The sequence below is a fragment of the Chionomys nivalis genome, chromosome 12 (assembly GCF_950005125.1).
Source record: "Chionomys nivalis chromosome 12, mChiNiv1.1, whole genome shotgun sequence".
In the NCBI taxonomy this organism is placed as follows: Eukaryota; Metazoa; Chordata; class Mammalia; order Rodentia; family Cricetidae; genus Chionomys; species Chionomys nivalis.
In genome coordinates this window covers 59,323,360-59,342,014 of record NC_080097.1, presented here as the reverse complement: position 1 = coordinate 59,342,014, position 18,655 = coordinate 59,323,360, and the positions used below count along the sequence as shown (strand labels likewise).

Below are 18,655 nucleotides of genomic sequence, written 5' to 3'. Positions count from 1 at the left end.
ACGTTTTGCGCATTCTCATTGATGCCCCCATCCCCAGTGTGTGTTGATCTACCGCTCTCTCAAGCTCATATAGCCTAGGGTGGCATTGACCCCCATATGCTTTTTCTATATCATGATGCCACCTAACCCACAACAATAATAGACCAATACATATGATTCCCGTGAATCTAAAAACTGTACCATGTCCACATTTTTAACATGAAGTACAAAGATACTATTTTTTTTTTAAACCAGCAGTCTCATTCTGAGCCCATGTCCTTGCTTCCTTCGCCTGTGATAATCCCTAACTCTGTTCACCTCTCCAGTCTAGACCTGCATTTTTAGACCACACCCCAGCCAGCTCACTCCTGGCACCCCTCTGTTCTAGTTCACCAGCCTTTCCTGGGTACTCCTCAGTTAGCTCCACCCCAGGAGCGTTCCTCCCTCTGGGCTGCTCTGGAACACAGACTGTCCCTCCTTAACGGTGAAGGAGGGTGTGGGGCTTTTGTTCAGCCCTCACCCTCAGAGATGCATCTTCCTCCTCCTCTGCTCTGTGGTACTTCCTCTCTGGCTGATTTAACTGGCAGATTTAGAAGCAGGACCAAGACCTAGCACTAGGACAGAGTCAGGAATTCTCTGTCCGACCACTTTCCCTGACCCTAGAAGTGGCATTGACTTCTGATCAGCATCTGGAAAACCTTGTAAGTATCCTAGGAATTGGATGGGGTGTGTGTGTGTGTGTCAGTGTGTTGTATATGAGTGTTTGAGTGTGAATATGAGTGTGACAGTGTGTTGTGTGTGAGTTTGTGTATGTGAGTGTGTCCATGTGGTGTGTGTGTGTGTGGCAGGTGTAGCTGGGGAGATGGTGAGAAAGAATCTCCAAAGAAAGTCTGACTTATGTAAAAGGACTTTTTTTTTTTTTTTTTTTTTTGGTTTGGTTTTTCGAGACAGGGTTTCTCTGTGGTTTTGGAGCTTGTCCTGGAACTAGCTCTTGTAGACCAGGCTGGTCTCGAACTCACAGAGATCCGCCTGCCTCTGCCTCCCAAGTGCTGGGATTAAAGGCGTGCGCCACCACCGCCCGGCCAAGGACTTGTTCTTAGTGCCTGTCCATTAACTCTGCTCTGTCCCAATCAGACAGACGCTGGTCAGCTCTTGAGAGAGTGGGTAAGTGACCAGAGAAAGTCACCAGTGCTCTGTGGATAGCGGCTTCTCAGGAGATCAAAGAGCTGGACTCTCACCGGATTCAGCCGTGGGGAGGAAAGTCTCCCAGTCTGGTGCTGGGTTCCAGGGTCCTTTAAGAGAAAGACGGTGAATTGGGGCTGTTGCTGTTTATTTTGCAACAGGGCCTGTGGCGAAGAAGGGGCCCCACAGGCCAGTTAGGAAATTAGTCTTCTTATTCAACCAGGTCTCTTGAAGACAACGGTGTTGACAGTGAGGGTGTGGTATATATTTGGAGGCGATTTTGGAAATCAGAGTACTCATATTCATGTGATGAGGTGTCAAGAATTCTTTGACTTTCTCCTCATGGGTGTGCCCACTTCCTACTCTCTAGGTCCTTTTGATGGCTCCAAACACTACAACTCCTGCGGCATCTTCCTCTCCCGGTGGCATGTCTCTGTCTCTGCCTATTGCCCTGCTGTCTGTGGCCCTGGCTGTGGGGCTTCCTGGCAATGGCTTTGTGGTGTGGAGCATCCTGAAGAGGATGCAGAAACGCTCTGTCACCGCCCTGCTGGTGCTGAACTTAGCTCTGGCCGACTTGGCTGTGTTGCTCACTGCTCCCTTTTTTCTACATTTCCTGGCTCGACGCACGTGGAATTTTGGAGTGACCGGTTGCCGCCTGTGCCACTATGTTTGTGGAGTAAGCATGTATGCCAGCGTCCTGCTTATCACCATCATGAGTCTGGACCGCTCATTGGCAGTGGCCAAGCCCTTTGTGTCCCAGAAGGTGCGCACTAAGGCGATTGCCAGATGGGTGCTGGCAAGCATCTGGGTGGTGTCTTTTCTGCTGGCTACACCGGTCATTGTGTACCGTTCCGTAGAAGAACGGCTCAACAGGACTCTGATCTGCCGGCCGTATTATCCCAGCGATGGGCATATGGCCTTCCATCTGCTTTTTGAAACCATCACTGGCTTCCTGCTGCCCTTTCTGGTGGTGGTGGCCAGCTACTCTGACATCGGACGGAGGCTGCAGGCTCGGCGCTTCCGTCGCAGTCGCCGCACCGGCCGCCTGGTGGTCCTTATCATCCTGGCCTTTGCCGCCTTCTGGCTGCCTTACCACCTGGTGAACCTGGTGGAAGCCGGCCGCGTGCTGGCGGGCTGGGACAAGGCCGACTCTGTGGGGAGGCATTTGAAGATGGCCCGCAACGTCCTCATCGCGCTGGCCTTCCTGAGCAGCAGCGTGAACCCGGTGCTGTATGCGTGCGCGGGCGGCGGCTTGCTTCGTTCAGCGGGCGTGGGCTTCGTAGTCAAGCTGCTGGAGGCCACTGGCTCCGAGGTGTACAGTACCCGCCGCGGGGGCACCCTGTGCCAGTCCCAGAAGGCCACACCCGCCTGTCCTGAGCAAGGTCCCACCGAAGCCTCCATGACCTCCTCCACCCCCTCCTGAGTGAGGTGAACTGTATTAGGTTGGTCTGACCCACTTTTGTATCTGGAGAACAGGTTGGGGACTGGACGCAAGAGGAAAAGAGGAAAGGGTGGGGCGAGTCAGGGCAAAGAGACTGTATGCTTTGGCCTGGCTTCTGCAGGCAGCTTTACGATTAAAACTAAAGTCTGAAATAAGGTTAAGCCTGTGAATGAAGTGTATATTGTGGGGGCACTGGTGGATGTTCATTGGTTTCCCAAAGGGACCACTCTGGTGGGGTCCCTCTCAACAGTTTCCCGTGGTTTGCAGTTTTGGAAGGAACACATGGGCGGATAGAGCTCTCTACCTTCCTAATTCGGAAATAGGTGACCTACAGATCCCACTTAGAAAAACACACTACTGACTCCTAAAAGAGATATTAAAGGGGTTCGTTGTGTGGCCCTAGAGTCATGACTCAAGGGACCTCCTAAGAAAACCAGTTCTTATGAAATGTCTTCCCAGAAGCTGGTGGTACATATCCTTGATGATGTAAACCTAACATCCTCTCAGGAAAGTCCTGGGAGATGGTTTTCCATCTCTCCATCTCCCAAAGAAGTCTCACTGGGGACTCGGGCATCAAATCCCATCTTCCAGAATTCTAAGCTTCAGTACCTGTCATCTCTCAGAAGCCATACCAAACCCCGGAAAACAAGATGTCCCAGAATGAGAGGCCTAGGAAGAGAGCTCGGAAAGAAACTGTGCCACTGAGGAGCAAGGAGGTGATTCCCAGCTACTTCAGCAGCTTCTGATCCATGCACTGATTCAGATGCCCAGTAAACATTTTATTGAAAATCTTAGAGGAGAGGTTGCTGAGGTGCCTAGGGTGGTGAGGGAGATCCAGTTCTTGTCAGGTCTGTGTTCAGGAAGTATGTACAGAGTTGCCCTTTGCCTTTGACCTTGATGACACCCCGGCTGTAGCATATATACCCCAGGGATTGCAGGGCCCTAGCTGTCTCCTCAGTCACCTGCAATTGGAAGAGGGGTAAGGGAGCGTGGCCTTTCCGTGTCGTCCCCCTCCACCACACACACACATCATAGTTCTCTCACTTGAATCTTGCCAAGAACTCCTGTACTCTCCATGCGGCTGGCCACATTCACTGTGTTCCCCCAGATGTCGTATTGTGGCTTCTGCGCCCCAATCACTCCTGCTACTACTGGTCCATGGTTCAATCCTGATAAGAAATGTGGTAAGGGGGGGGGGGACTTTGCTGGGGGTGAACTTTGAAGAAGGAGATAAAGGAGATGGTTTATAAGAGTCTTAGAGGTTGGTGGAGAGAGGACTGGGAAAGGGTGAATCTCTTAGCTCTCAGATAGTGGCCTTAAGCTTCAGGCTAGAGAGCAAGTCTGGAGGGAGGGTGTTCGGGGATGAGCTGGAGAGCAGCTGAGGAAGGTCTTAGGGAGGGGAGCAGAGGTACCACCTGGCCCCAGCAAAGGAGGCCCCTCACCCACACGCAGGCGGAAGTTATTGAATGAGTGCTTGTTGATGATATCCAGCTTAGACCCCAGGGCCACTGCGAATTCCACCATGGTACCCAGATGGCTGCAACTTCGATCGGCGTCCTGGTAAATGGGTCCACCCACCACGATGGGCAGAGAAATAAGTCCGGCTCATGAAAACGCCCACCAGTGGAAGCCCCCCAGGAGGGTTGACAGGAAGAGGTTGCTGTACCTGTTGCGTATCCTGTCCAGACGTGGCGTTCAAGCCTGTGGCTGCCATGTAGGTGCTGCCAATAGTTTTGATCTTCTCTACTCCACTGAACTTTGGCTTGGAGAGCAGCTGTAGAGAAAAAGGCTGTGTCCCCCTCTCTCTTGCTTTCACCACTCCTTCTCCAAAAGCCCAGGCCACTGGAGGCTAAAGGACCATGTAGGGCTGGAGATGGTGGTGGGAAGGAGGTGGTTGGTAGCGTGCAATGAAGGGGTAAAGCTCAGAGGACAGGGAGGGTTGGAGAGTAGACATGGCCGAATGGTCAGGAGAGGAAAGTGCAAGCAAGAGCTGGTGGGGGGGGGGATCCAGAATTTGGAACATGGGGTCTTGTATTGCACCTCATCAAAATCAGCAATTATCTCATTGAGCAGCCGCAGACACTCCAGGCCCTCATGGTTGATGTTAGATTCAGAGTAGAATTCCTTAAAGTCCGGGATCGATGCAAAGAGGACACAAACGCATTCATACGACTGGTGGTAGAGATCCTGCGAACAGGAGGAGGGGCAGATGCTTAGCCGCTGGGCCAGCAGCTTCAGTCCTCACCCAAGGGAATAAGTCTGAAGAGGGGTGAGCCAGAGAGCAGCTACTGCACGACTCAGGGTGTGAAGAGGAGGTAGAAAAGTGGCCCCATTTGCAAATTTGGAGTTAAGCTTTTTGAATTAAATAAGTTTATTGATTTTGTGTATGCATGCGTGTATGTGTGTGTATGTATGTGTGCGTGTGTGTACATGCCGAAGCATGTATGTAGAGCTCAGAGGAGAACTTTCGGGAGTTAGTTCTCTCCTTCCACTTGTAGTGTGTTCTAGGCTGTGAAGTATTCTTTACCCCCTGAGCCCTAGAGAACTGGATTTTTATTTTAATTAATTAAAATTTGCTTGAACGGACACATATGGCTAACATGTGGTGTTGTAGAGCTAGAGGGATGGGTGGCCTGCTCTTCAGACCATGCCCACCACTGTTTGACTAGGGCTTCTGAAAGCCGTGACAAGGCCATGACTTGGAAAGATGCTTGCCTTCCCCTCACTCCGACCCCCTGGCCATGGGCCTCCCACATGGTAGGCAAGCTCTACCAGTGAGATATAAGCCCAGAAGTTGTTCTTTCTCAACAAAAACTGGAAGCACAGATTTTGTGGTCACCAAGGACAAGGCCCAAGACTGTGCTCTGACAAGGCAGGGGTGTGGGTGACCACTAATCCACTGTCTGGGGACCCCAGAAAGGATGGGAGAAGACCCAAGATTCTCATCCAAGCTCAGTTGCATCTGGGCCTCTGGAGTATGGGGTTGGGAGTCACCTCATTGCGCCGGTTCTGGCCGATGAACTGGGGGGCCACGTGTGCCGGGAGTACATTCTCCAGGAGGAGCCGGGTCAGGTTCTCCATTGTCTCAGTCTCCTCCCGCTCCCGCCTCAGCTTCTTCTTCCACAGGAAGTCCAGGCGGCAGTAATACTCATTCTAGGGTGATAGAGCAGTGTCCCCAAGACCCCCAGCCAGCTTAGAGTTAGGGTTTAAGGTACAACTGTCCTGGAGGGAGGTGGCTTTAAGATCTACTTCAAATTAGGTTATGCAGAACAAGCAACAGACATTGTTCATAGCCATGGTTTTTCTTAGATTTGGGGATAGGAGGGGGGCGGTGCTGGTGAGAACCTGAGGGGCTTAGAGAGGGAAGAAGTAAGAGTCGGAACACTCTCTTGGAAGTTTCAAACGGACATACTACTTGGGCTCAGCCCTGAAGATGAGACAGACAAGTTACCAATATGAGAACCCAGCCTCAGCCATTCACACGGAGGCCCCAGAGGACCAAGCTGAGAGATATACCTGCCGAGCCAGGACAAGGAGCGTGAAGAAGAAGATGAAGAAGTAGATAGCTCCCATCAGTTTGGGTTCCTTCAGCACCCCTGGCCTGAGAGATCAGAATCAAGATTGTTCCTTGCTCTGCCCCTTCCTGATGGCCTCCTTCCTGCTCCCAGTGCCCAAAGAGCCCTCAGCACCCCTCCCCTTTGCCGTGTGGGTGATTCAAGTCTGCGAGGCAAGGACAGCTCTGCGTCCTGTCTTACTCTGCCGAGGGCTTGAGCAGATGCGCCCTATGAGTGTGCTTACCTGGAGTCCAAAGGGCTTTGATAAAGATGGGCAATGAGGCAGTCGGACAACCAGGCGTAGGAGTGCAGAAATAGGGAAGAAGAAGCCACCAGCCACAGCAGAAGTAGCAGCAGTTTCAGTTCAAAGCTCATGTGCAGGAAAACGGAGCAGGAGAGGAAACCCAGCACGCAGCAATGCATGGAGTACTGTGGGCCAGGCAATGCAGTCAGAGCATCCCCTAGAGAACACTGGGAGAGTGCCCACAGCTCCTGTTCTCCCAGGGCACAGGGCACACCGGGCAAATCAGAATATCATTCATGAAAACAGACACTGGCTATGCCTACTGTCTTGGATGGAGTGTTCTTTAGCTTATGAGTTGGCAGACTGACGAGGAAGGGTACGGGGAGAGAGACTCAGGGCGGTACAGAAACACTCACCGGGATGCTGATGAGGGGCAGGGATCCTGGCAGCTCCCAGGAAGCATTGGAAGCCATGGAAGATGCATTGGAAGCCAGGTAAAGGCAGTCTGATGACACTGGCAAGAAGAGCTGCAGAAGGAGATGGGTAGACGGCAGGTGAACTCCTTGGGCTGTGACTGAGCGAGCAATGGCTTAGAGCCAGACTCTTATAAAGAGGCATGTTCCACTCCTGACAAATGAGAGAGCTTCCGATGGGTCCTTACTGGGAGGAGGGGCTGTGAGAGATGTCACGGATACTAGTATGTCATCAAACCAGTGTCAGTTCTTATCAACTACTTAACCCTGTAGGCTGCCTTTTTTCCTTCCCTCTCTCTTTCTTTTTAATTTGTCAGGGGGATAACTCCTATTGAGTTCTAGGAACAATTATAAATTCTGTAACCTTCAGCCAAGTAAGCTAAAAATGATGTATGTCTACAGAGGAAAAAGAAAGAACATTCAACAAAGTGTTAACAATGAGTATGCCTGGAGGGCAGGGTACACACACAAGCACACGCGCACACACACACACCTCCCAGCATCTTTTGGTCTTTCTTCAGCTGTCATTTTAGATCCAGGGATTCCCTTTCAACCCCACAGGTCCAGTATGTCCTGATGGTGGTAGACAGAACCCCCCTTTGTCCTCACCAGGCTGGCGATGGCCATGGTGAACACCAGAAGGATGGTGGCAGTGCCCAGCACTACTCGAAGTCCTGGCCGTGTGGCCACCAGGACAGACAACACAGGCAGCCAGTGCAACATTTTGGGACCTTTCTGGACACACTTCTGTGGAAGGAGAACAGGTGTCATAACTACAGGGCCGAGGCTCCTTCTTCAGGCCAGGTCATGGCGAGGGCTCCAGCTTGTCACTCCCCCTTTTCCCAGACCTCCTTACCGTCAGGTGTTCTGAGAAGCAGACGAAGAGGAGGAGAAGGAAGAGGAGGAAGGTGATGCTATAGATGATGGCTAGAGCTGGGGGCCTAAGAGAAGACAAGAGGGGGGGTTTGAAGTGTCAGAATTCGTTCCGGGGAGGGGGGCTGTGCTTGCCATCTGGTTGGGAGGTGGCATTGGGAAAGGGGAGTAGTCTCAGGAATGGAGAGTATCTGCTGAGGAAGGCATAATGTTCTGGTGTTCTGGGAACTAACTTAAGTCCAGAGCAGAGTTTCAGCACAACAGGAACTGATAAAGTTGGAACAACATTGGAGGGAGCAGAGGATTCACAACCGTGGCCATGGCTGAATCAGCCTCTGGGCTGAAACTCTTTGACCTCTGAATGTTGAGCGAGACCTTATTCTTCCAAGCAGCGGCCTAGGTTTGAGAGCCTATAATATAACTCAGTCATTTGCTGTGAGAGTTGGGCTTGGTGATGAGAACGCAATGCCCTTCGAGGGGATGTTGCTATTATTCAAAGATACAGGAAATTGAAAGTGGTCTGTATGTACAATGTTTTTCCAGTAGTGAGGACTGAACCTAAGGCCTCATTAAATGGATGCCACTCTCTGCCACTCAGTTACCCCCCTAGCCCCAGGATGTACATAAAGATGAGGACTGTGATTACCTCCAGAGGATGTGGGTGAGTGTCTGAAACTCGGGGGAAGGTGCCAACAGAAGAAAGTGTGGGTCATGGGTCAGGAAGGCAAAGGGTTCCGTATGGGAGAGGCAGTGCTGTTGTTGCCTGGCGTGATCTCACCTATTTGTCACCAGCATTTGGATGGTGAAGTTGCACAGAAACACCAGGAAGGTGCAGGCTGTGTAGTACTTGAAGGCAGGGAGTGCAGAGAGCCGATACTGGAAGCAAAGGGGTCGATGGAGACAAGGTATTGGTGTTGTCCATGGCTGGGGAGGAAGCAAGCCTGGACAAGAGGTGGGTCTCTAGCCTCACCCTCCACCCCCAGTTCATCTATGTAGCCCCCACGCATTCTTCAAGGGGATGTCCCCACTCCTTTTATTGCCTATCCAAATACCTCAGCCTACAGATGACATTTTTTTGTCATAACCTGGGTTGGCCTCAAGCACACTACGTAGCCCAGGATGACCTTGAACTCGGGATCCTTCTGCCTTCACTTCCTAAATGCTAGGGTTATGGGCATGTACCATGACCCCTGGCATGACTTTCCTAAGAGAGGCACAATCCCCTCATCCTAGGGTTTAAAACTATGCAGACCTGGGAAGACAGGTAGGGAGAGAAGTCCTAAGCCTTCCCGGGGTCAAGGACCAAGGCTGGGAAATCTTTGTTCTCCGTCCTACCTGCTTCTCCATCTCCGGATCTCTGAAGTACAGGGTCAGGAGGTTGAAGTCCTTCGACTGCTTCCACTGTCTGGTATGAGGCGGGAGGTGAGGCGGGAGGTGGCGAGCACCACAGAGGATGGGGGAGGCCGGGGCAGAACAGGTGGAGGTGGTCATGAGGGTCTTTCCCTAGGAAAGCTCCCCACTTCTCGCCAGCAACCCCCAGCCCTCTGTTTTCCGTACTTCTGAGAGTTGAGCTGCTCGATGACCTGGAAGAACTTGGCGTCCCCAGTGTCCAGTTCATCATCTAGTCCCCGAGGGGCGCGGCTCCTGCACAGTGGCAGCCAAGCCAGTTACCACACAGATCCTCAAAAGTGCCCGGATGAAGCAGTCCCCAGGGAGGATTCACCCAGTGAGCCCCACTGTCAAAGGTGAGGTTTTCTCACCGGTCCAGGCTCCGCTGGGTGCCGAAGGCCTTTTCCTGTTCAAAGAACACATGATGGGGCTGTGGTGAATGATCCCCCTTCACAAAGACAGACTGTAAACCCGACTGAATTTTCTACCTCTGTCCTTGACCATGTGTGCCTGGCCTGGCTGCTTCTGCTGCTGCTAGTGCCCCCTTCCTACTCTGTACCAAATCCTACTGACCCAGGCAGAATCATTTCAAATTCTATTTCCTCCTAACTTTATAGACTTCCAGGGTCCTTAAAATCTTTGCTGGCTCTTGGAGATCATCTATTTTTTTGTTTTTGTTTTTTTGTTTTTGTTTTTCAAGACAGGATTTCTCTGTAGCTTTTGAGCCTGTCCTGGAACTAGCTCTTGTAGACCAGGCTGGCCTCGAACTCACAGAGATCTGCCTGCCTCTGCCTCCTGAGTGCTGGGATTAAAGGCATGCGCCACCACCGCCCGGCTGGAGATCATCTTTTAACTGGGCAATCCTTCATCCTATATTTGGGTGCCTGTTAGTTGTGTCTCCTTAAAGACTGCATATTCCAGGGCTGGGGAGATGGTTCAGTTGATCTTTGAAAGATTCTGAGTTCAAGTCTCAGTAACTATGTGGTGGCTCACAACCACCTAGTGGGATCTGATGCCCTCTACTGGCATAAAGTCATATATGCAGATAGAGCCCGCGTATATGTAAAATAAATAAATAAATCTAAAAAGACGGCAGATTCTAAAGGTAGGGACTTTCCCATCCACTCTTGAATGTTAACAAATCCATTGTCTTGAATTGAAGCGACTATGCAGAAAATATTGATCCCTCTCTAACCTTTTGTCAGAGCTAAGAGTTGGCCAAGGTAGTACAGAGAAGAAAGAAAAGGAAAGGGATTCAGCTTGATTATAGTTATACAGTCATTCTCATTAATATTTGACTGAGTTCCTGGGTCTTCAGGGGTTAATTTCTGGGCTGATGAGGCCCTGCTGCAATCAAGAGATAACCTCAAGCAAGCTGTGCCTGTCCTGCTCCCCTCACACTGAGCCTTCATAGTAGCCCTCCGGTGAGCCTTTCTATTGAGAAAATTGCACCCAGGCTTGTCTCGTGATCTCTGAGCTTGTGACAGACTCCACGCAACATTCCTTCTGCATCACAGAGACCTCATTTTGCAATAGGGTGTGGGCTCTTGGAGTCCTACTTTCTCTTCCTCCTGCTCATTTAACCACGCCCCCCCCCTTTTAAAACCCATTGACCTCTTCCTTCACTAGACTGACTTATGGAATCCTTCCTAGAGCTACTGCTGCCAATGTCCCCCTCATGCCCACTGCTTACTGAGATCTAGAACTGTTTCTGCTGGATTGAGAAGAAAGGAGAGAGGATGGAATCCGGAAGTCTCTGAAGAAGCCTCAGAAATCCAGCCAGGCATAGCTAACACTGCCCTGGGAGAGTGTCAGAACGGCGGCTGCAGTATGAGAAAGTGGGAGCAGATATGAGAAAGATAGGGTGACGGGAGAGTAGGCTGAAATACAAGCCTAGGCGGGAGAGATTTAAGAGCCTTAGTGACGGGTGGGTCACAGGTTACCTCTAAGTCTTACATATAGGCTCACCAGTGACAGGCCCTGTCCTAGCTTCACCCAGACAAGCTGTAAGCCCATTTCTTCCCCTCTGCCACCGCTTGCAACGTCTTTCTTCTTCAAGGCCATGAGCAAGTTCCCTGCCACCTCGTCGTAATAGTGTCTGAGCGCTGAGGAGTAGAGGCAACACCCACCTTGCTCACAACTTAACTTTGGGAAGGATGAAAGTATGGAACTGTACGGATCTTGACAGAGCCATTTCCTGGCGGGATGGGTGTGCCGAGTCTGGAGGTGGCAGGGGAAGGGAAGATTGAGGTGCATTGGGCATGGTGACGAGATCTTTTTTTTTTTTAATATTTATTTATTTATTATGTATACAATATTCTGTCTGTGTATGCCTGCAGGCCAGAAGAGGGCACCAGACCTCATTACAGATGGTTGTGAGCCACCATGTGGTTGCTGGGGATTGAACTCAGGACCCTTGGAAGAGCAGGCAATGCTCTTAACCTCTGAGCCATCTCTCCAGCCCCATGGTGGGGGGTTCTTTCACTATCTCTGAGGTGAGCTGGGAGGGCAAGAAGAGGTCTGAAGCACTGACTGGAACAACCAGGCAGTTCAAGGCTGTCACACATTACCACGTGATTCACTGGGGGGCGGGGAGCCTGCGAGTGGAGCCTCATGACATTGGAGGCCGTTTTTCCTCAGGCACAGGGGTTTATAATGAAGGTGTACATACCGGAAGTGGAGTGGAGGTGGATAGAGGGCTGTCAACATGGCTTAGGTGGGCGAAAGGCTTGGCTGCACCCCAAGACTCCAGATAACGAGTCATCAGTAGTGACGGACGCATCTTGTGTCCCTCCAAAGAAGACAGTAATCCTTTTGCAGTGACCTTCTCATCTTCCTCCTCAGCCTGGGACATGTGAAGTCTGAGAGTAAAAATGAGGTATTTCCCTACTCTCCCGCGTTGCTTATAGGCTTGTCCCATAGCAACTCAGTTTCTGGCATAGAAGGAAAGGCTGGTCTTGCTGACTAGGTGGTTTGCTTGGTCCACTCTGTGGGGTCCAAGCTGGGTTTTTACCCGAGGATCGATGACCAGGTATGTAGGTTCGCCTAGCTCCCGAAGATATGGGTCTCGGTGTTCCATGTCTGCACTCTCCACAGCGTAAGCCCCTGCCAGCAGAGCCAGGGTAGCCCCTGTGATATGCACTCGTCTGGAAGGAAGAAACAGTGAAAGTCAGGAGGGACAGCCTCTAAACCTTCAATTTCTTTCAAAGACCATTCCCAGACCTGTGCCTTCAAGAAGGGCTCCATGTTACAGCGAGTGCCTCCCAACACCCCTCAATCTCCCCGAATTTGTCTTAGAGACTGTAAACAGAGGAGTGGCAAGTGGAAGAGTCAATTGACCTTTTGTTTTAGCTGCCCTAGGCTCCACGTCTTACCCTGGCACACCGCCAGCTTCCATGTGATTGGCCAATGTGACATCATGGGACCAGACATCATACTGCCACTTCTGTAGCCCGATGACTCCACAGAGCACACTGCCCGAGTGCACGCCCACACGCATGTTGATGTCCACACCAGTGGCTACCCGAAGTTTCCTGAGCCGGGTGTAGGACAAGCTTAGTCCTGCCCGGCTCCTCCTCTTCTCAAGGAGTACTCTGCCAACCTGCCTCCCACATTCCCTCCAACACCTGTGTCTCTGAATTTCTCCCGCTCGCACCCCCAAACTGACCTGATGGCCCGGCACATGTCCAGTCCCATGCGCACGCAGTTGATGGCGTGGTCTGGCAGAGAGAGTGGTAGCCCAGAGACACAGTAGTAACAGTCTCCCAGAATCTTGATCCGCATGCATTCGTGCTCCTGGGAGTATGTGTGTGGGTGCGTGGAGGAACCTGGTTAGAGGCCAGAGGGGTAGGAGGGAGTTGGGAAAGGTGGGGAGTAACTGAGGTATTCCTGAAGAACTTCTGAGGTTGGAAGTGTCTGGGTCCGATCTATGGCCTCCCTTGGAATGGGACTGACTGAGGTCTCCTGTACAAGGCCTTTAGCTGAAGGAATAATCAAAGGCTGGAGGGTCTATAGTTCTCCCCTGTTTCGGTATATGCAGGGTACATTCATATCGGTCTATGACAACAGTGTCAGGATTGGGGACATAGACGCAAGACCCCAAGCTAAGATGTCTGATTAGGTGCTAAGCTGAGTTGTCAAAGCAGAAATTTCTCCCAGAAGGGCCGCCCAAGGTCAGAATGCCTGAAAATCTCTGTGCATATTCAGAGGCTTTATGCTAGGGATGTCTGTAAAGACACGGAGAGGTCTCTCGGGAATGGTGACAATTTCCTGAGTGGGATCCTACTTCTATTGCAGTATCTGAGAACTTGGCCTGTGATGTAAGACTTCTTAGAAGATGGGGTGCTTTCCTTACAAGAAGGTCCCAATTGGTGGGTATTTGAGGGCCCCTGGGTGGGGAGGGAAACCCCTCTGACCTTGGCAATTTGGTCGAACTTGCCAAAGAGCTCGTTGAGCATAAGCACCAGCTCTTTAGGGGAGCACTCGCTGGCCAGCCGCGTGAAGCCCACGATGTCAGCATACAGCACGCTGCATAGGGCAGAGTGTGTTAATGGGGCCAGGCTGCAGCTCAGGGTCCCTTCTCTAATGGGGCCAGGGCTGCAGCTCAGGCAGGGTTCCTCTCCTAAAGGGGCCAGGCTGCAGCTCAGGGTCCCTCCCCTAAAGGGGCCAGGCTGCGGCTCAGGGTCCCTCCCCTAAAGGGGCCAGGCTGCAGTTCAGGGTCCCTCCCCTAAAGGGGCCAGGCTGCGGCTCAGGGTCCCTCCAGGCTTCCTTTCTCCTACCTGACTCCTTGGTGCCTCTTGACGTACAGGCTGTGGAAGTTGTTCTCTGGCCGTGACACTTGCACCGCCTGCAGCCGGGCCATGATCTCGGCTTTCATCTCTTGAGCCAGGTAGGCAGGAAGGATGGACAAGAGGAGGTGCTCCTGGAGAAAGTCCCTATGATGACACCCCTTCTACCCTCCTGTGCCCTGTAACCAAGAGCCTCAGCCCTTCCAATTACTCAGGCTCCCACACATTGCATCTACCCACTGGTATGTATGAGCCCCAACATTTCCAGTCCATCTAGCACGACTCCTGGATCCCAAACTGTCTTGGTCGCTTAGGGACTGAACTCAGTATCAGCATCTAAACTTAAAATCTTCCTTTAATAACTTTTATCATCATCATTATCCTTATTTGTTATTATTATTTTGAGACGGTATCTTACTATGCAGCCCTGTCTGGCCTGGAACTCACTATCTAAACCAGAGTGGACTCAGACTCACAGATAAAGGTCTGCCTTAGCCTCACAAGAGCAGGGATGAAAGGTGTGTACCACCAGCCACCAAACCTGGCTAAAATTTAATTTTACTATCATTGCACGATGCGTGTGTATGTGGGCGCATGGGCCACAGTGTATGGGTGGAGGTCAGAAGACAGCTTAGTGGAGACAGTTATCTCCAGCTACCTTTATGCAGGCTCCAGGAATTGAACTCATGCCTTCAGGCTTGTGCAGCAAGAGTCTTACCTCTCAGCTGTCTCACTGGGCTTCATTTTCAACCTAGCAATAATCTTCCAGGGGTGAGTGAGGGTCACATTTCATACAAAAGAGGAAATACTTGAGAAAGGCAAACAAATTACCCAAACCCATTCCCTAGGAAGGTGCTAGAAAACTGTTCTCTCTGAGATGCGTCCTCTTCCCTCCCTTAGGTCCTCCTGACCTGATGCTTTTTCTCCGTGTCCAACCTCCGGCGTGAGTGCAGGGAGCTGAGAGCCTCCCGGAACGTGGCCCGCAGTGCTCGCTCCATCAGGGCCTTGTGGTATGCTCCCACCACGTTCCCACACAGGAACAACACGGCGTTTGCTGCCAACTGTGGGAAAGGCCAGACTTGGAGAGTACACCACCCAGTGGAGCTGGGAAGTTTATCTGTATAGTTCAAGTGAGTTCCAAGAACAGGATGAAGAGAGCCTGGCTCTGCAGTGAGGGACCTAAGTATCTCGGGACGATTGGTCCGGCACTATGACATCCATGGGGTTGAGCTGGTCCTTTCCTCCTCTATGCGCTCTGCTGTAGATACTTGGCTGCTGGGCTAACCTGGTCACTAGGGTCTAGATGTCTTGCATGCATATTTCCTCTCTGAGAATACTATTCTACCACGTTGACCTCCTGAGCCCATTCCACCTGCAAGACACTACTCAAGTTATGATCGCATGCTCCACTTTTTCCTTCAGTACCTGTGGGAGAATCACGACTGATTTCCCCATGACTATAGCGCCCTCTTCTGGTAAAGGCGGGCACGGTGCACCCACCTATCAGCTCTGAGAGGTCCCTCTGGGGGGTTTATCTGCGTTGGATTCTGCACTCAAGCTTGAGCCCTGCTGTGGAGTCCTAGCTCAGCAAATGCTCAGAGGATTTTTATCAGGGGTTGAGCCGGCTGTAGACTATTACCTGCACTCTTGCTTTTTTGTTTCTTTTTTTTTTGAGACAGGGTTTCTCTATGTAACCATCCTGGCTATCCTGGAACTCGCTTTGTGGATCAGGCTGCCTCTGCCCAGTGCTGGGTTTAAAGGTGTAGGTCACCACCCAGTGACTGTTCCTTTTTTACCTGTGGTAGCAGAGCCCTCTGTGAGTCAGGCTGCCACCCAAGGTACAGTCCAAGGACCAGCAGATGTGAGAGTGATGAGGTGAGGCCTGCAACAGCCGCATCCCGCATGCCCAAGGGCAACATGGCATACACGGTGAAGATGAGGAAGAGGAAAAACGACACCTGGAGAAGGGTGTGGGAAGCCGAAGGCCTGGGTTTCACCGCACAGGGCCTGAGTTTGGAGTCCCTATTCCCCTGCTTCTTAACTGTGATTCTCCTTACCTGGTCCCAGGCGCTCACCACACCCCCAGTGAACAGGAATCCATGGCCTAGCGCCAGCAGCGCAGCCCATATGAGGCCAGAAAGAGGTCGTGTCCAGCGCTGCAGTTGCTGCTCCCGGGAAGCCAGCCCCAAGAGCAGAGAGAAGCCACCCAAACCACACAGCACGGTTGTCAGGAAGCTTGGGTCTGAGGTCAGCTCCTGTGGATGAAGAATGTATGAAGCAAGACTGGGGAAGGATGGTTTTGGAATTGTCAGAAGGTGAGAGGGAGCAAGTTAGACGCCGTTCAGATCTGCTCTGTAAAGTGTCTTCAACACACGCGCAAAGAGAAAACAGGGCTGGTGGGATGGCACTGTGGGAAGGGGGTTTGTCACCAAGCCTGATGATCTAGTTCAATTCTCAGAATCCATGAGGTGAGAGAAGAGAATTCATGCCTTTGAGTTGTCCTTTGACCTCCACATGTGTGTATTCATGTCCACACACGAACACCCCCCCCCAGCACACACACAACACCCACATACAGCTGAATAAATGAAAAAAAAATCAACAGGGCCAAACTGCTTGTGTTTTCACAATTGATTAAACCATAAGAAATTGCTTAAACCCTACTTGTTTTACCCATGAAGCCCAGAAGTCTCACGTGGTAATGGCTCCTACCCTCTTTCTAAATCTCAGTTTTGTTGTTGTTTTTTTGGTTTTTCCTTTTTTTTTTTGATTGTTTGCTCTTTCGGGTTTGAGGCAGGATCTCAAGGAGCTTGGACTGGCCTCCAACTCTCTGTGCTGTGATTCCAGACTTGCCTGGCTATTCCCACAGTTCTTACCGTTTAAAGGGGAAACTGTAGCATGTGCTTGGCATTCGGAGTGAATATCACCCAAATGGCTAATTTGCTCAGGAAGATCCTCCTTCCTCAAGCCATGTGCTAACTTCACAAATATTTACCTAGGCAGCCCAAGTTTCTGCAATTCTTTGCCACCCAAGCTCTGAGATCTGAATACCTGCTTTCCCTCTAACCCAGAAGCCCTAATCACAGTCCCTACCTTTTATTCCCATCTTTTTCTGAACTTGGGGTAACAAGGATTAGCAATACTCAGTCCTTTTTCCCACCTTGGCTCCGAGGAGTGAAAGAAAAACCCGGAGCAGAATATTTCAAATTTGGGATTGAAAACCCCTTTCCTGCCCAATATGAAAGTGGAAAAAAGAATTTTGGTGGAGGGAGGAGGGTAACTAAGCCACATCGGATGAAAACTGCCTCTTGGAAGTCTGTGGGTACAGCTAACAGCCCCACATTCCCAAACCTGGAGAGAAAAAGTCAGGAAATGAATTCCCCTAGGGATGTGAGTAGAGTTTCCTCTCTGGAAAACTGGAAAATCCGGTGTTGGATTTACCGTAGAACCAGTAGAACAGTGAGATGCATCCGGGACACATTTACCTCCCAGGATAGACCCAGGGAACAAACCTAGAGGGAGGAGGGTTTGGTCACATGTGCCCACAATCACAACAATTCATGACGGTTCAATGCTTCTTTTCCGGTTCCCAGCAAAGGCATTATTAACAAAAAGACCCCACAAATCCCAGTCCTTCAAATAGTCCCAGCCCGAGGCCAGCTCCCCCCCCCCCCCCCGCCCCTAGAGCAGGCTCCCGCACCTAGCCCATCTCACCCTGCCGCTGGCCCAGGCGACGGCTGGCAGTGCCACCAGCGTGCAGAGCACGATGGCCAGAAGCAATAGTAGCAGTGGGTACTGTTGGCTCAGGCTGTAGTAGGTCTCGTAGAAGAGATCTTCGCTGGGAGGCGGCCGGGGACTGAAGAGGCGGGCCATGGTCTCCCCCGGCCTAGCCCGGAGCCCCTGCCTTGGGAACCGAGTTAATAAACCCCACTGCGCTTTTCTTCCTCTCCCGGAGCCACTCTGACCCAAGCCCCTTTTCGAAGCAATAGGATTTCCTGCCAGGTCTCCCTCAAAGGGCTCCAGCTGAATGTGACAGGGCTTCTTGATCCTTCCCACAAATCAGACCGTGGTAGTGTCCTAGCAAAAATCTCACTGGAGGGACAGGAGTTGAACCTAACGAGAAGGGGCCCCAGAATCTCCCTCAACCCATTAACTCACTGCTCTGTGTCAAGCTCCTGAAGCTCTCTCAGCAAAGCTAGGCCCCGGGAGGGAGCCTAGGTGGGTGGGCTGGTTGCAGCTCACTAGTGTGAGCCGGCTTGCTAGTGGCTCAGGGCCGAGGGCGATTGGCACTTCCCTCTTGGCGCCAAGGCCCCCTCCCACTTCCCCACGATACAGTCCGGCCCCTTCCCGTGCTGAGAGGACTCCCCTGGCTGCCTCCTATGCTCAGATTGTGTTTTCTAACAACCACCTCCCCTCTTTCTTCATGTGGTCTGTGGGAGACACACGAGGTAATGGAGAGGATTAAGAGGGATGTGTCAAGATAAAGATACGGTATTTGGAAACGGGGATGCTGGAAAGGCTGGAAGTCACGCCTGGGAGAACGCTGGGAGGAGCGCTGTCCTGGTACCAGCTGGGGCTGGGGTGCGGGTGAGGACAGAAAGGACATTTCCTTTCCACTTTTGATCCCTCAGGTGTGTCAAAGTGTGAACTCTCCAAACTCCAGCCTTCTCTATAGCTCCTTGGGTTGATGCTCCTCTTCGTTGGACATAGTTATCAATCCTTGGACTCAGAGA

The 18,655-nt window shown here is 51.6% G+C and overlaps 2 protein-coding genes across 2 annotated transcripts; one reads left to right on the top strand and one right to left on the bottom strand.

Moving 5' to 3' along the window:
• Positions 1 to 504: 504 nt before the first annotated feature.
• Ltb4r (leukotriene B4 receptor) lies at positions 505 to 2,723 on the top strand. The gene is made up of 2 exons (XM_057786547.1): positions 505 to 680; positions 1,532 to 2,723. Exon 2 carries the CDS (start codon positions 1,541 to 1,543, stop codon positions 2,582 to 2,584), a length of 1,044 nt encoding a protein of 347 aa, XP_057642530.1. The 5' UTR covers positions 505 to 680; positions 1,532 to 1,540; the 3' UTR covers positions 2,585 to 2,723.
• A 652-nt stretch (positions 2,724 to 3,375) lies between these two features.
• Adcy4 (adenylate cyclase 4) lies at positions 3,376 to 18,179 on the bottom strand. The gene is made up of 26 exons (XM_057786661.1): positions 18,081 to 18,179; positions 17,637 to 17,826; positions 15,980 to 16,177; positions 15,719 to 15,880; positions 14,834 to 14,983; positions 13,914 to 14,056; positions 13,551 to 13,662; positions 12,803 to 12,930; positions 12,510 to 12,668; positions 12,149 to 12,281; positions 11,807 to 11,980; positions 9,507 to 9,541; positions 9,304 to 9,390; positions 9,082 to 9,151; positions 8,525 to 8,622; positions 7,730 to 7,814; positions 7,483 to 7,620; positions 6,817 to 6,927; positions 6,401 to 6,585; positions 6,119 to 6,203; positions 5,597 to 5,755; positions 4,643 to 4,789; positions 4,269 to 4,376; positions 4,045 to 4,159; positions 3,647 to 3,771; positions 3,376 to 3,564 (listed from the first exon to the last, which is right to left on the bottom strand). The coding sequence occupies exons 2-26, from the start codon at positions 17,793 to 17,795 to the stop codon at positions 3,418 to 3,420; spliced, it is 3,213 nt and encodes a 1,070-aa protein (XP_057642644.1). The 5' UTR covers positions 17,796 to 17,826; positions 18,081 to 18,179; the 3' UTR covers positions 3,376 to 3,417.
• Between the last annotated feature and the right edge of the window lie 476 nt (positions 18,180 to 18,655).